Source organism: Triticum aestivum, chromosome 6D (assembly GCF_018294505.1).
Source record: "Triticum aestivum cultivar Chinese Spring chromosome 6D, IWGSC CS RefSeq v2.1, whole genome shotgun sequence".
NCBI lineage: Eukaryota > Viridiplantae > Streptophyta > Magnoliopsida > Poales > Poaceae > Triticum > Triticum aestivum.
The window spans coordinates 136,087,900-136,103,057 of record NC_057811.1 but is presented as its reverse complement, the minus strand read 5'-3'; the positions used below and the strand labels follow the sequence as shown (position 1 = coordinate 136,103,057).

The following is a 15,158-nucleotide window of genomic DNA, read 5'->3' as shown; positions in this document are numbered from 1 at the left end:
CACATGTCAGCGAAACAAAGTCAAGTGATTTAAGTTAGAGGATCTGCGTTCGATTGAACATCACCATCTTAATATTGAATCATACACATACCGCACCAAGTTTGTCATTTAAATTTCCGGCATACCATTAAATCATCAGTGGTGGATTAGTGGTGCTGAAAAGGTAAGAAACACTCATGCCTATTACTCTTCTTGTGCATTAACGAGATTTTTTTTATAAATTCCAAGTGGGGTAGATATGTAAATTAGTCTTCGTGTGATGGTCATTTCTAATGGAAATCCTGCTATAGAGAGTGTACATGCGGAAATCCAATTTGGCTCCCGGGAGCACGTGCTGGCTCGAAAATGATTTTTGAAATGGCATAGAAAACCCCAGCAAAATTCTTGCGTATTCGTAGTCACATCCAAATGCTACCTGCGAAGTTTTAGAAAAAAAAAACAAATTGAACACCAAATGTTATCTCAAAATGTCACTCCTAATTTATTTTTTTCACCAACGAAACACTACTACTCCGTTTTTGCATGAAAATTGTCAAGCATGCTTGTGACACTAATAAAACATCCACAGAAAAATTCAGGATTTTTTGAAAACATTTTACTACTTTTTTTTTGCATTACTATTCATCCGGGTGCAAATGCTCCCGGGAGCCAAAACACCTCCCCCGTGTACATGCATGTATGCAAGAATCTTTCACCTCATGCTTACATCGCCACATTAATTGCATTTTTGAATTGTTAAAATGACTTACCTCACAAACCGTTAATCCGATTAGCGAGCCAACTTCACATGCCAACAAAAAACTTAGTGCCACTGTTGCCACATTATAGTATAGTGGTTGCCATGTTAGAAACGTACATTTACCACAATAATTTTGTCTGGTTACCAGGTAACAATTTTCATGTTTTTAGGCATTGTAATGTCATGTAGAGCTAGAGAATAAGTATTTGGGTGATACCAACATATAAAAGGCGGTATCATATAACTAAATAGTATCATGCCAGTCTTACATGGATGGAAAATAACATTCAGTAACTTGGTAACCAAGTTGCTATGATTTGATAAGTATATGGCTATAACCTGATTATAACCTAGTAAATAAGTGAAAATAATTTGGCAATTGCAGATGATTTTTTTGAAAAATTGTAAATTTATTTCACAAGTACATATATACCCTCTCGACGCACATGTAAAGTTTCATAAAGTAATATCTTTATTTGAGGGCAACACACTAAAACACAAATATGTGTGGGTCTGTAATAGAATGTGGTATTACAATTACAGTTCCATATATTTGGTTTTTTTTGTGCAGCCCACAAAGAAACCATTTATTAACAAAAAAAATTACAAGCACGTAGATCATACCTAGATGTACATTTGATTTATTTTCCAAAATTTCAACTATAAAACATGATTATTAGTTGTCAAAATTCAGGGACCCAATGCACTTTGTGGCAAAATGCCTCTCTCATAAAGATACAAAAGTCTATTCCATATTTTCTAAGAAGCAAGTTCTATTGTAAATTGTGAGTGATATGCCTTCTTAGACGAAGAGTTACTTTCTTAGGTAAGATAGAGAAAAATAGAGTGCATCTCTAGCAAGGGACATAGAACAAATAGGGGTTAGCCTCGTGCTGAGAAAGAGATGGGTGTGTGTAGGAAGGGGGACAAAGAAGTTTGTTGCTTGATTGTTCCATTACAATTTTTTGTGGCAAGGATAACACTTTATTATCGATGATATTGTGAATACAGAGGAAGGGGAGGTGAATTAGATTAGTTGGACCGCTTTTCGTAAATTTTTCCCTTTCCCTTCTCCCCTATTTTTCTCTTTCTTTCTTAATTTCCTTTTCCAATATTATTTGGTCCATTTTATTATTTTTATTTCATTTATTAGTTTTTTATTTGTTCCACCAACACAATTTGGTATCATTGCAAAAATTCCAGGGATGTTATTTACACAAAATTTCTAGGCAATTCTATTCATCGGTCTATATGGCTTATTTATTTATAATTTTGTTTCCACATATTCACCTGTTTGAGATATTCTATGTGCTTTTAAAGGATGTTCAGCTAAGAACTTTTCATGTTCACATGTATGTATGATTGTTTTTCTAATAGTATCTATTTTATGTAAGAACACTTTCATTTCAAATAAATGAACATTTTCTGTTGATATTTTCTTTATTCATAATGTTTTTATCTACCTTAAAAAGTCATAGATTGTCTATATATCTATTATATATACAAGAATTTGCTCCATAGATTGTAGATCATATATGTAACGACTATTGTGAGGTAAAGTAGTAATCAAAGAAATTGGTATGCATAATATATATAGAGTAAAGTCATACCTTTCGCATTGTATCTCATTTTAAATTTTATCATTCCTCATTTTATGCAATCCATATGTATGTACCATTGAGAATGGTTATATGGCCCATCCAAAATTTTGTTATTTCATTAGCACTTTTTTCTTGCTTACACAAGTTGGCATATGTATGTGGTATGAAGTCTGTGCTTTGTCTAACTATATTATTGTTTGTTTGCTATTAGTTTCCCGACGCATACTTACATACTAAGGCAGAAGCTGAGAAGCTAGTGATGAGGGCCAACACAAACGGTGGCCTTCTCACTTGTTGTATACGTCCCAGTTCCATTTTTGGTCCTGGGGGTATATTGGTGCCATATTTAGCTGCTTATGCAGCAACGATGGTATGTTTATGTATATATAACGTGCATATATAATCATATCATAAAAAGTGTATATATTTATTTTACTACTAATAGGCTTTAACCCCCCCCCCCCCCCCCCCCCCACCACCAACATGATGTCGCAGTGATCACATTTTGAGATGATTTTATATATTTACATTATGGATCATCGCACTCTTCATGATGAATTAATTCAGTTAAATAATGATCGTATGATAACCAAATAGACCTCCATTGACCTTTGCTAAGATAATTGAGAGTATCAAGTTGACTTTATTAAGATGTGAAATCTGATATGATACAATAAGATAATGAAAACATGCGCACATTTGAAATATTGGACTAATGCTAGATCCAGAATTTATATAGCCGACTATGGTAATCACATATATTCATCTTAAAAAGCAATGTTTTAAATCGGATATGTTTTTTCTCATAAAATCATTGTATTAAATTATTAGGTTGTGTCTTACACCCTCCCATGTTATTAATGTGTTGGACATGGGTGCGGCTCCGTAAAGCCAACGTTGGTTATTACTTTCCATGCAAATACGAAGTTAAACCAATAAAGGGACATTTACATTTGTGCCTCTAACTCAAACCCCCAGCTCAAATTTACCCCTAATTTTTTGATGTGCTCAAATTTTCCCCTAAAAGAGCATTTTAGGTCGCCCGAATGCCCTTCCACCTGGTCAAAGTCATTTGGCAGTTACTTTGAAAATTCATAACAAATTCATACCAACTCAGAAAAATGCAAATATCGTATCAAAATGTTCAGAGAAGCATCAACTATATGTGCATGTAATTTGCATTCATGAGAACACTAAAAAAATCAGGGTTAATGCAAATAAATGTTTTATAGGTGATGAACGTAAATGACATGCGCGTATAGGTGATATTTTTATAAATTGATATCTTATTTGCATTCTTATGAGTTCATATGAATTTTCAAAGTAATGGTCAAACGACTTTGGCCAGACGAAAGGGCATTCTAGTGACCTAAAATGCTTTTTTAGGGGCAAATTTGAGCACAACAAAAATTTAGGGGTAAATATGAGTAGTGGGTTCGAGTTAAAGGCATACATGTAAATGTCCCAATAAAGTATGACCGTGTGCACCGACTCCAACTCTAGAGCCAACCAACCAAACTTGTGAACTTGTGGCATGTGCTAAATATTAATGCATCTATGTCATACGATGGTATATCCTTGAATAAGCAACTAAATTAAAAATGGAACTTGTTGCCATCAACTTTGAAGTGCCTAACCTATACATTCTTGTAGTTCATTATTGGTGATGGCAAGAATGATGATGATTTTGTGTATGTTGAGAACGTTGTGCACGGTCACATTTGTGCTGAGAGAAATCTCTCTACAAAAGAGGGTGCAAGGAGAATTGGAGGCAAAGTGTGTATTTTATCTTTTGAACTTCCAAATTATTTAATGATTATCATTATGATGTTGGTAACATCATTTATCTTTCCTAGGCTTACTTTATAACGAATACAGAGCCAATGAATTTATGGGACTTTAAATATATGGTTTTGGAAGAACTTGGATACAAAAGGTGATCTTTCTTTAATCTTTCAAGAATCAAAATTTGGTACATTTCATGCTTCGAATTTTATCTTCTTTCTGAATAAAAAGGAAAACCCACTTGTATTTGTTGGTACATACATGTACTCTCCGAGCCGTAAAATTTGTGCCATAAAATTTTGCAAGGAATTCCATATTATTGGAAAACATGAATGTGGTTTAAATTTAAAAGGTCACATTGGTCTCAAGGTGCATTGTCCTTCACATGTGAATGTACATGTTCCTATATGTGCACTAGTCTACAGAGAACTTTATGGATATTTAATCTAACTAGGATTATTAACATGTAGTGTGTTTTATTTTATCCATAAAACACCTTGGTTCCTTGCTTGTTACACTTATTATCAATGTGATTCCCCTTGTATAAAAGACTGAATACATCATAAATGAAAGGTTGTCCTAGGAAATTATTTATTGTGAGTTGTTTCTACTATGCATATTGGTTTGCATTTTTCAGTAAATAGTCACAAGCACTTAGTATATGAACCATAATTTTATCTATATATCATGCCTCATAGTTTAGGTTTAATAAGCTATATACAATTTAGGTAAGGTCGATTGATGTAGTTTCCTGCTAGAGAGGAAGATAACTATTTTTTATCACACACATATTGTAATAAATTATATATCTAACTTATCATATTATGATGCAGTGGGCCCAAAATAAGAATACCTTCCTATCTTCTGGTGCCAATAGCATATGTGCTAGACTGGGGCTACAGTAAACTATTCTCTCACTACGGAATGTGTCAACCTCGTATGCTAACACTCACAAATATTAAGTATCTTACGTTGAATCGAACATTTAGTTGCAACAAAGCTACTCAGGAACTTGGTTACAAACCAATCATCTCTCTCCAGGTTGTTACTTCAGTACAATTTGTTGGGTTTAAATTTTCTTTCTTGGTATTTACTATTTAACTATATGAATATGCTAATACTTTTCAATGTATTTGAATGTTAGGAGGGTGTCAAGGCAACTATTGAACACTATCATGACTTAAGAGCATGAGACATGCACATTGATCTAAAAAATATAAAGGTACAGAACGCAATTAACATGTATCTCATTCCCTCTTAGCAATATTGTAACAACACTATATTAACCCCACCTAGTGATGCCACTACACATAGTATTTAGAGTGTCAACCAGAAATAGATAAATTTGCATCATGTTTGTAGGTGAAACCCAGTACTTGAGGTTGGTAGAAAACTTAGAAATTTTTAACGTGATCTGCCATCCAATCGTTCTATTCATATTTTTGTTGCTATGCACAATCAATACGAAAAGTTCCTTGTTCATACCTTAGACAGCCAAGATATGGTAAATGTGGAAATTCCTAGTATTTATGTGCACGTGATTGAAAATTCATTTGCGATGAACGAAGTATACACTCTTTGGTAAGTAATTCACTCTACTAAGTTGACTCATATCAAATTAGGTAACAACCATGAATATCTTTATGTATAATCTTGCAATGACTTTGCATAGCTAAAAATTTCTTAAGAATTGTGCACACATGATTGTTTATCATTATTATCCCCCCCCCAAGACATAACATAATCATGGTATGCATTTAAATTTGCTGGCTATATGTAAAAATAGTGTTCCAACATATGCATCGCAATGACCTATATGAAACCATATATGAATTTAGTGTGTTAAGTTATATTGTTAGGCTAGTATGGTGGTACTAATCGATACATTAGAACAACAGTTGTTGGTAATAAAATGGTATAAGAAAAGGTGAAAGGCGATGGTATATCTCCATGAAAAATATAAAATTATGTTGATCTTGTGTATAAATCTCATGGAGGGGTCTCATGTGTGAATTTTTTCTATTCAAAGTCATTTTGAATATATTTTATCTATTGTTTCATCTGCTAAAAAAATCATGTGTACCACTGGTCACTCATTTTCTTACTGGTAAATGGAGTATAACCAGTTAGGAATACTAATACATGGCTTGAAATATTTGAAACCAAGTCTTGTTTATATATCTTTAATGAGTTGAACCTACTTAACATCCATTCCTGCTCCATCGTTTGGCCAGTCATAGGTGACAAGCAATGGATTTAGCAATTACAGTGAATTGTTATGCGTTAGTGCACCTATTTTCTTGTTTTTGCTCATTCTCGTGTGGATCTCGTTGCTTGTAGGTACCCAAAATAAACTTTGTATGACATGAAGTGCAAGGTGATCAAACCAGAGTTCTATTTTTGGCGATGGATCCATGAAACTTTGACTACATGCAATGATGACGCCTTATATGTTCCAGTGGGCACTTACACTATCGATGGCAGTTTGGATGTGTGGCTTCCTTAAGTATTTTTCATTGCCTTGTGATTCCACTAAGACAAATATAGATGTTTCTTTCTATGAGTACTTATTTGGATGATATGTGTAATATGTTATTTAATACATTTGATTGGTGAGATAGCTGCAAATAAAGTGTGCGTTTACTTATTTGTAAATAATAAGTTAAGATTTTTAAAATTTCAAAGGCACCTATGAGTTGGGTTGCAATCTTGAGAAGAGCTCAGTCTTTCACACTCACTGCATTGTCTAAGAATGTTGCAATTTATTTAACAACCAGTTTGATCTCTTACCAAGTATGTAAGCCTTCCATGTAGTTGCAAGAAGGCAAAGAAATATAACTTCCAACACTTGCTTGACCCAATTAGAGATAAGCTCGCCTCTTTGAGGGTTGTCATGCAGGCATAAAGTGGTCGTCTTATCCTAGTTCAGACTATCCTATGGCAGTTCCCATCTTCCACGTCATGTCTCCTAAACCTCTCCCATGGGTCGTAAAAATAATGAATAAGATTTGTCATGCCTAGGTTCTAACACAGTTGCTAGTGGTCACTACCCTGTCAAAGTGGCAAATCGTTGCAATCCCCAAGGAAAGGGGTGGCCTCGGCTTAGGCTGGTCGCAGCGGGGAGTATCATGGTACTACCTCCATGGTGCATAGTGCAATAGGCTGGTATCATGATGATCTCATTTATTACCATGCATGACACATACTAGTATATCATTTTATATGATACTCAATCCTCTCTTTCCTCATTTAATTGTGTGCCACTTCAGCAAAAATGCCTAGTTGGCATGCATGATACTACCTATGATACTCCCATTGTAACCAACCTAGTCATCATGTACACCGTCATAAGAATTCGATGAGCATGGATCGCTCATTACGCTAGAGACAAGTCTTGGTGTATACCTGGAGGAAGTCAACAATCTTATCTTCAACGTTGGTGCACGTGTTACTCTAGGTAATGGCTTCAACACATTTTTTGGCGTGATAAATGGCTCAATGGAAACTTGATGGATTCCATTGTCCTGGAGCTTGGCAGCCATGGTTGCTCTTATATCCAAGCAATACTTCTGATGGCTAAGGCCCCGAATAGTGTTTTGGCATCACAAACCCTTGATCTATCAGTGCATTCATGCACTCCTTGACTTACGTGATGTTATTAGGGAAATCCATCTCACCCATGATAAAAAATATTATGATCCGATGAGCGCAACACCAGTAATGTTGTAGTCCAATGTGCGGAGCACCAGGTGCTCCGCAATATGCAAGACATTGCATCTCAGCTAAGTCCTTGCAGCACGTGCTCGCTTCCATTTAGTCCCGATGAGCGAAGCACCAGGCACTCTGCAACACGAGCGACATTGCATCTAGTGCTAGTTGCTCGTAACTCACGGTGGCCACCGCATTCATAGCACAAACGGTGGTGCCCCCTTGTAGCAGCAGTGCTTGTCAATTCCATCATCATGTGGTTGCACCCTTGCAACACAAATGGCTGTCCTGGAAGCACCCTGAGTCCCCCGATGGCCGGTCTGCAACACTCGACATGCCTCCCTTGCAGGCTGCAGCGGTATCATGGCAGCTACCTGGTGGCCGATCTTGGCAAGGGATGGACCGAGAGACAGGAGAGAGACATGAGGAAAGGAGGAAGATCATGGTGGAGGGATGTTGCGACGAGACTGAGGTTGGGCGGCGACGTGGCATCACTTTGTGAAGGAGAGAGAACGAGTCTCATGGCCACATCTTTTAAAGAATAAAAAGAGGAAGCAAGCCACAATAGCGTGCGGTGTGCAATGGAAGCGGCTACTCGTGTTGTGACCAATTCACTGCATTGAAGAGTTTTCCTATAAACAACCAAAGCTTGGACCGTTGATTTAGTCCCACGTGTTTCCATGGGAAACAAAAATAACATGGCACTCCAAAATCACTAGTTAAAGGGTACCCCTTGGCCCTGCAAAGATCACTTTCATTTCCTCTGATGGTGACAAGTGGCACACATCCGGTAGCCATTTGTCGCAAACTGTGAGTTTGGTGGGGTTTCTTTTGAGGCACGGGGATCAATGGGTGGGTATGTTTTGTGGGTTTTCAACTGATTTATTTTAAATAATATATATATATATATATATATATATATATATTGAATCATGCATCCAAATCATGAATCATTTTTATCATTGCGTTCCTCGCATCAAGGTCTCTGAAACTAGATTCCGTGTTGAAAGGCCTCAAAGAACGTTTTTCTGGACAAATTTGTGATTGCAACTACACTAACTTGTGCTCACACCGTGAGCTAACCCGTACTCCTAGTAGACTTGTGCTTCCCAACTTACACTCCCAACTAGTACTAACATGTGTGCTCCCAACACACTAACATGTGCTCCATCTTGAACTAACCCATGCTCCCACCTAGACCTAGTACTAACCCGTGCTCCCAATGTGTCGGGGATATACCCCGCGGAACAACCCGGCCGGAAGTATGACCCGGCCGGACTTGGCGCTTCACCGTGACCCGTCAGAGGACTGGCGACTCACGGGTCTGGCGGCTCACTGTCAGAGGACTCACGAGCCTGATGACTCACGGATGACCCCGACGGCGGGTCAGGTAGAAGACTAGGCCCAAGGCCCAGAAGGCCGGCTCACGTTTATGATGGGCCGGCTTAAGAAGAAAGGGACGACGAATATTTCCTCTACGAGGAAGCAAGACCCGGATTTGTAATTAACTTGTAAGAGAAGATAGACTAGTCCTAGTCCTACTAGGACTCCACATGTAACCCGCCCCTCTAACTTATATAAGGAGGGGCAGGGCACCCCAAAGAGAGGGGGGAAACAAGAAACAATCTCTAGGGCTAGACACAAAGAGCCGGCTTATCGGCGACTCTCTCATAAGCATAATGAGACCTAGCCACAAACAACATGTAGGGTTATTACCGGATGATGTTTCCTGGGGCCCGAAGCTGTCTAAACCCTTGTCTTGTGCGTTGATCCGCCCTGCGTCTCTCATCCCAATCAACCCCTCTCAAGCTGCTACATAGATGCGTTGGCCTCACGACTAAGTCCTTACACCTAGGACATCTGACGTGTTAATTCCACGACAGTTGGCGCCCACCGTGGGGCTTGTGCACGGTGGTGTTTAGTTCTTGGAGGGATTTCTTTCAGGGATCGAGAAGCTCGTAATTGATGAGATGAAAGAAGCCAGCATGGAACAACCGTGTGAGCCATCGGACAACTATGGACAGAGCCGGCAAATTTATAGTTGGGAAATCAGAATTATGATTAAACCTTGGAGCAGCAGGTACGAGATTCTGATTAAGAAATTTTTTGGGAAGACGAGGTTGAACCGTCAGACCAGAGGGAAGTACTAGTCCAAGTTGAGTCTGTCTCAAACCAATCGGCCACGGACTGATGTCATCGGCCGCCCGTGCTGCCGTTCCAAGTCGCCACGTTATTGTGAAGTTGCTCCCTGCACAAAGACAGGCAGCGATTGAAAGGAATATCTGCGCCCTCCTGATGGAAAAAATCGCCACCGAAGACTATTCAATTGACCATAGTACTGCTAGTAGTACTGCTTGATAAGCACAGGCATCAAGGCTGTATTAATTGAAAAAGCACTGCCCTGTTCGGACTAGGATTGCTACTCACGTGAAGCCCTTTGCATCAAGCGGGACCGGCTGCTATTTATTTCGATGACCGGCCGCGATGCAGGAAAAAGCTTATTCAAATCTACTGGAGATGGAAATACTAGGGAATAGGGCAAGAAGATTTTTTCGCCAGAGTCCACTTTGTGTGGCGTTTGATGGCCATCTTGACCCGCCGGTCTCCGGCACGGACGGAGCGATCCTCCTTACTGGCGGAGTTCCTACAAAGGAAGAGTTGATCATGGCCTGCCAAGTACTTGATCCTTTGATCACGCCGCCTCTGCCTCTGCTGCGGGCCTGCACTGCCTTGATCATGGCCAAACCGCCGCCGAGTGACCCGCCCGCGCTTCGGAGCATTGCCGCACTCTCTATCTGGTCAAATACTATGAGGCGCCGGGTCTACATATGGAGCAATCGCCTAAATAAATCAGGTGTTATTCTTCCTATATATTTTATCAGTATATATTTTTTCCTGTGAGCGCCACTACACTGCCATGTGGTGTTTTACATGTAGGTAAATTATTCATTGCAAAAGTATTGTTACACTGCGGATATGGAGCATGCCTGCGCGTGCGCGTGCTTAGACCGGCACGGCCTTGAACCGGAAATTTGTAAACCGCGGCCAGGACCGCGTTGAGCCGCTTCTGCTGTGTCAAGCTGCACCTACTATGTTGAGCCGCTTCTGTCGCGTTGAACGGATCATCAGTCGTCCGAACAAAATCAGATGAGGCGTTATACTGCGGGTATAGAGCGCACTGGCAATGTTCTTGTACCGGCGTTTCGTCCGCGCCATACTGCCCACTGAACGAACGTGCACAAGTCGCCGTCCTTATGACCCGGTTACATCAACTAACCGGGACCATGCCCGCGATTGACTCGCCGTCCGCACGGCTTACTGTGCTTGTGATTGATTTTTCGGTCTGCACCGTTTGCAATGCCGCGGCTGACTGTACCTACCGGGTGATTTTTATGGTCGGCTTGTTATCACAACTGGATCAACCTCCGACAAAAACCAGGTGCCATTCACCTTATTTTTAAGCACATATTAATTCATCCGAGCAGAGCTACTTTGCCCTGTTGTCTTTTATATGCAGGAAAATTATCCATCACAAAGTGGTATTATACCGCGGAGATGGAGACACGCCAAACATTATTTGGCATAGGTGGTTGTCCTTACTCAACGGATTCCCGCACCGGCTTACAACGCCGTGGCCGTCTCTCGCGACCGCGCCGGCTTACAACGTCGTGGCCGACTCGCTGTCCGCGCCGGCTTACAACGTCGTGGCCGACTCGCTGTCCGCGCCGGCTTACAACGTCGTGGCCGACTCGCTGTCCGCGCCGGCTTACAACGCCGTGGCCGTCTCTCGCGACCGCGCCGGCTTACAACGTCGTGGCCGACTCGTTGTCCGCGCCGGCTTACAACGGCACGGTCGACTCACCCGTCGGCACCGGTTTACCACGCCGCGGCCGGCTCACCCGTGAGCGACTTCAACTTCACCTAGCAATCATTAATTTCATGGCGGATTATTTCCGACCTGGCATATCAGGTGATATCCATCTAAAAAATATTTTATTGGTACATATTATTTTTTATCAAAAGAGCAGTTTATCTTTGTCTTGGTCTGCAATATTGTTGATGCAGGACAATTGTTCACTACATCAAAACGACGTGGTTAACTCGCCCGACCGCGCCGGTTTACAACACCGCGGCCGGTTCATCTGTCTGAGCCACCTCTGATGCTAAGGTCGTTTTTTCCGTCCGCCTCTCGCGGCCTGGTCTACATCGACACACCAGGACTGCATTTGTCTGCATGAGCGGATTATTGAATATGAGCAGGTCACTACTTGGGAAGCCCGGTTTTCTTCCAACAGCTTGGAGGAAAATTGCCATGTGTTATCAGCCGCCGTCGGCACTGGACGGCTCAATGGGCATGCACACAAGTCGCCGTCACTACAGTTTGGTTAACTTCAAAACATCCAGTTGGAAGGAACCATTGTCCGAGTTGCTGACACGGCTCATACGGGGTCATTTATAACCCGCCGCAGTCACCTCAATTTTCTGTGGATTCACATCGCGCTATCGACACTAATGATATACACCTTATGTCATGGTCAATATGGAGAATCTCAAAGCCAACTCCTCGAGTCGTCTTGAGACTCGGGGGCTACAATGATATGACTCGGCATCATTGGTTGATTTCAATGCATTCAAGAACTCCGGGTCATTGGAGGGAAAAATAACCCGGTCCCGGAGGCTGCCGCCATATTGGTGAAAGTTTAAAGGCCGTCAGAAAATTTCCGGCTTAAAAAGAAGGATTCCGGTTTAGATCCAGCTCAAGAGACTTGACATCTCCCACGAAGCGCCGAAGCTCTTAAATATCCGGTTTAAAATCCGGTTCAAGGGAAATTTATCTGCCACAAAGTTTTGAAGCTCTCAAATCCGGTTCAAAATCCGGTTTAAGGTAAATTTGTTTATCACAAAGCTTTGAAACTTTCAATATCCGGTTTTTTCCGGTTCAAAAAGAATTTATCTCTCGCAAAGTTCGAGTTCTCAGGAAAAATTAAAGGGACCAAAGAGAGTCTGTTTCAAGGCACAACTCAAATATAGGTACCCTGCTTTAATGACCACTGGGAGCTGATCGTATTCGAATTTAGCTTAACCCTTTGGGCGTGACCCTAATCGTATTCGAATCAGAGTCGTTAAATATTATCATGATCACTAGGGGGCTTCCTGTTCAAACATAGATCGTATTCGAACCAAAGAGAACATAGCTGTCGATACCCTTTTGATCGGCACACTGCCGAGCTCATTGGGGAGTTTCTTGGTCATATTTGAACCATAGCTCAACCCCCTTTGGGAACCGACGTGGATCATATTCAAATCAGCTAGCGTCGTTAAACAACTCTCAAGGTCATTTGGGGGCTTCCTGTTCAAACATAGGTCGTATTCGAACCAAAGAGAACATAGCTGTCGGTACCCTCTTGATCGGCAACGCCAAAGCCACTGGGGGCTATATGATCGTATTCGAATCTTAGCTTAACCCCTTTGGGATGGTTTTCTGATCGTATTCGAATCAGAAGCCTCAAAATTTTTCGAAGTCTCTTTTTGCAAACAATTTTTGGATTTTATTTGAAGCTCTTTTATCATATCTAAAGTGTATATGAGTGGTTGCTATTTAACCCGGCTTGATTTTAGATGATAAATCGCCAGCTTATGACAATCATCATCTATGTGGAAGCATTGGCTTCTAAGGATCGGATTATCACCCTTACTGCACAGGTCATGTAAACCGGCAGTACAAAATCAATATCACAGTGGTTATATGTGAGATATTATGACCCGCCCTGCGGTAAACCGCCAAGGGATCTTGTGATCTACTTGTGTGCAGGATAAGACTACATTTGGGTGGTTACCCGCCCTGGCTTTTAACGTTAAGTCGCCAGGGCATATGTTGTTTAAACTCTGTGCAGGATTTACAGGGCTATGACTTACATAAATGATTAAGTTCAAGCCCATCATCAAAGATTGAAATTGGTGTCTCAAAGGGGTTGTCAATTCTTGGTTTTCTCAAAGGCTATGAGCCGCCGGGTTATAAAATTTCCGGCTTACAATGGAGGCGTAATAAATCGCCATCGGCCAAGAGTCGCCGGGTATTTAAACTCCGGATTTACTTGTCAACAGATAAGGTATTTGAATCTTTAAATAGCCAAACTTGGCTGGATTTTCACTATGATATTGAATGATTGAGGTTTCAAACCGGGTTATTCAAATGTTTAATAGCCAGCATGGCTGGATTTTTATTATGGTTATCAGTAACTAATATTATGATTGAAGTTTTCAAAGTCGCTTTGGCGCAATGGCTATTATTTTATCAATGGATATGATTTATTCTACAATGAAAGGAATAGTCCCGAGTCGCTGCAGGCTTACAACCCGGCACTTGGGGGCTACATTATTCAAGTTGAGATTACATCAAATATGCAAGTCCCATGTCACTGCCAGCATGCACCATGGCACTTGGGGGCTAATGCAAAGTCATTTTTTGCTCACTTCATTGAAGACCCGAATCATCACATCGTAATGAGCCGGCCCTTGGGGGCTACCAATTGCTCCTGGCAACAATTCAAGACAATTCTAGGATGACCCAGCTACACTATTATGACTATAGCCGACTCATGGGGGCTACACAACTGGATTTTATTTAAAGCCATGGTGATAAATCCCGGCTTATTCATGCTGATTAAACCGGCCCTTGGGGGCTACAGGTAATATGGATATAAGGGAGAAATATCTTCAAATTCTCAGTTGTGAGTAAATCAAATTGACCTGGTGTCTGCAAAAATCATAAACCGGCGTCGGCGACAATTATGACTTGGCATCATCTATTTATAACCCGGCAATTTTGGTACTCATAAACCGGCAAGTTTTATATCTTTAAGCCGGCTGAATATAAGTTGAATATTTGAAGACCAATATTTTTGTCAAGTCAGAGCATTGAAAGCGGACTCAAGTGGATTATCTCTTACAATATTTCTCAACAAGAGACCAATGTCAGCAAATTGATTCTGAAGCTGGCCTGTTGACCCGGATTTTTCAAAGGAAGTATCTGGATTTTTTGCATTGGCAAAATTTGAACATATCTGCTAAAGAGATTTGCTATGAGATTATGGATAGATATCAAGAAGGAAGATGACAATGACTTAAAGATGATTAAGTGCCGGCTTACAAAGAATATTTAACCCGGAACACAACCTGTCAAATTTGTTCTTGTGTTTATATTGCAGATTAGTTTAACATGGATAAATCCAAATTAAACTGGGGGCTAATGTCGGGGATATACCCCGCGGAATGACCCGGCCGGAAGTATGACCCGGCCGGACTTGGCGCTTCACCGTGACCCG

At 40.7% G+C, this 15,158-nt stretch overlaps 1 protein-coding gene across 1 annotated transcript in view; it reads left to right on the top strand.

Annotated features, from left to right (window-relative positions):
* The window catches only part of LOC123141346 (3beta-hydroxysteroid-dehydrogenase/decarboxylase), a 31,750-nt gene extending 24,993 nt beyond the window's left edge, over positions 1–6,757 (top strand). Inside the window, exons 4-9 of the mRNA XM_044560521.1 lie at positions 2,552–2,710; positions 3,994–4,116; positions 4,197–4,276; positions 4,959–5,166; positions 5,270–5,347; positions 6,466–6,757. Of these exons, the coding sequence (XP_044416456.1) occupies positions 2,552–2,710; positions 3,994–4,116; positions 4,197–4,276; positions 4,959–5,166; positions 5,270–5,317 (618 nt within the window). The 3' untranslated portion in view covers positions 5,318–5,347; positions 6,466–6,757. The remainder of the gene's footprint in view (positions 1–2,551; positions 2,711–3,993; positions 4,117–4,196; positions 4,277–4,958; positions 5,167–5,269; positions 5,348–6,465) is intronic.
* The last annotated feature ends 8,401 nt before the right edge of the window (positions 6,758–15,158 follow it).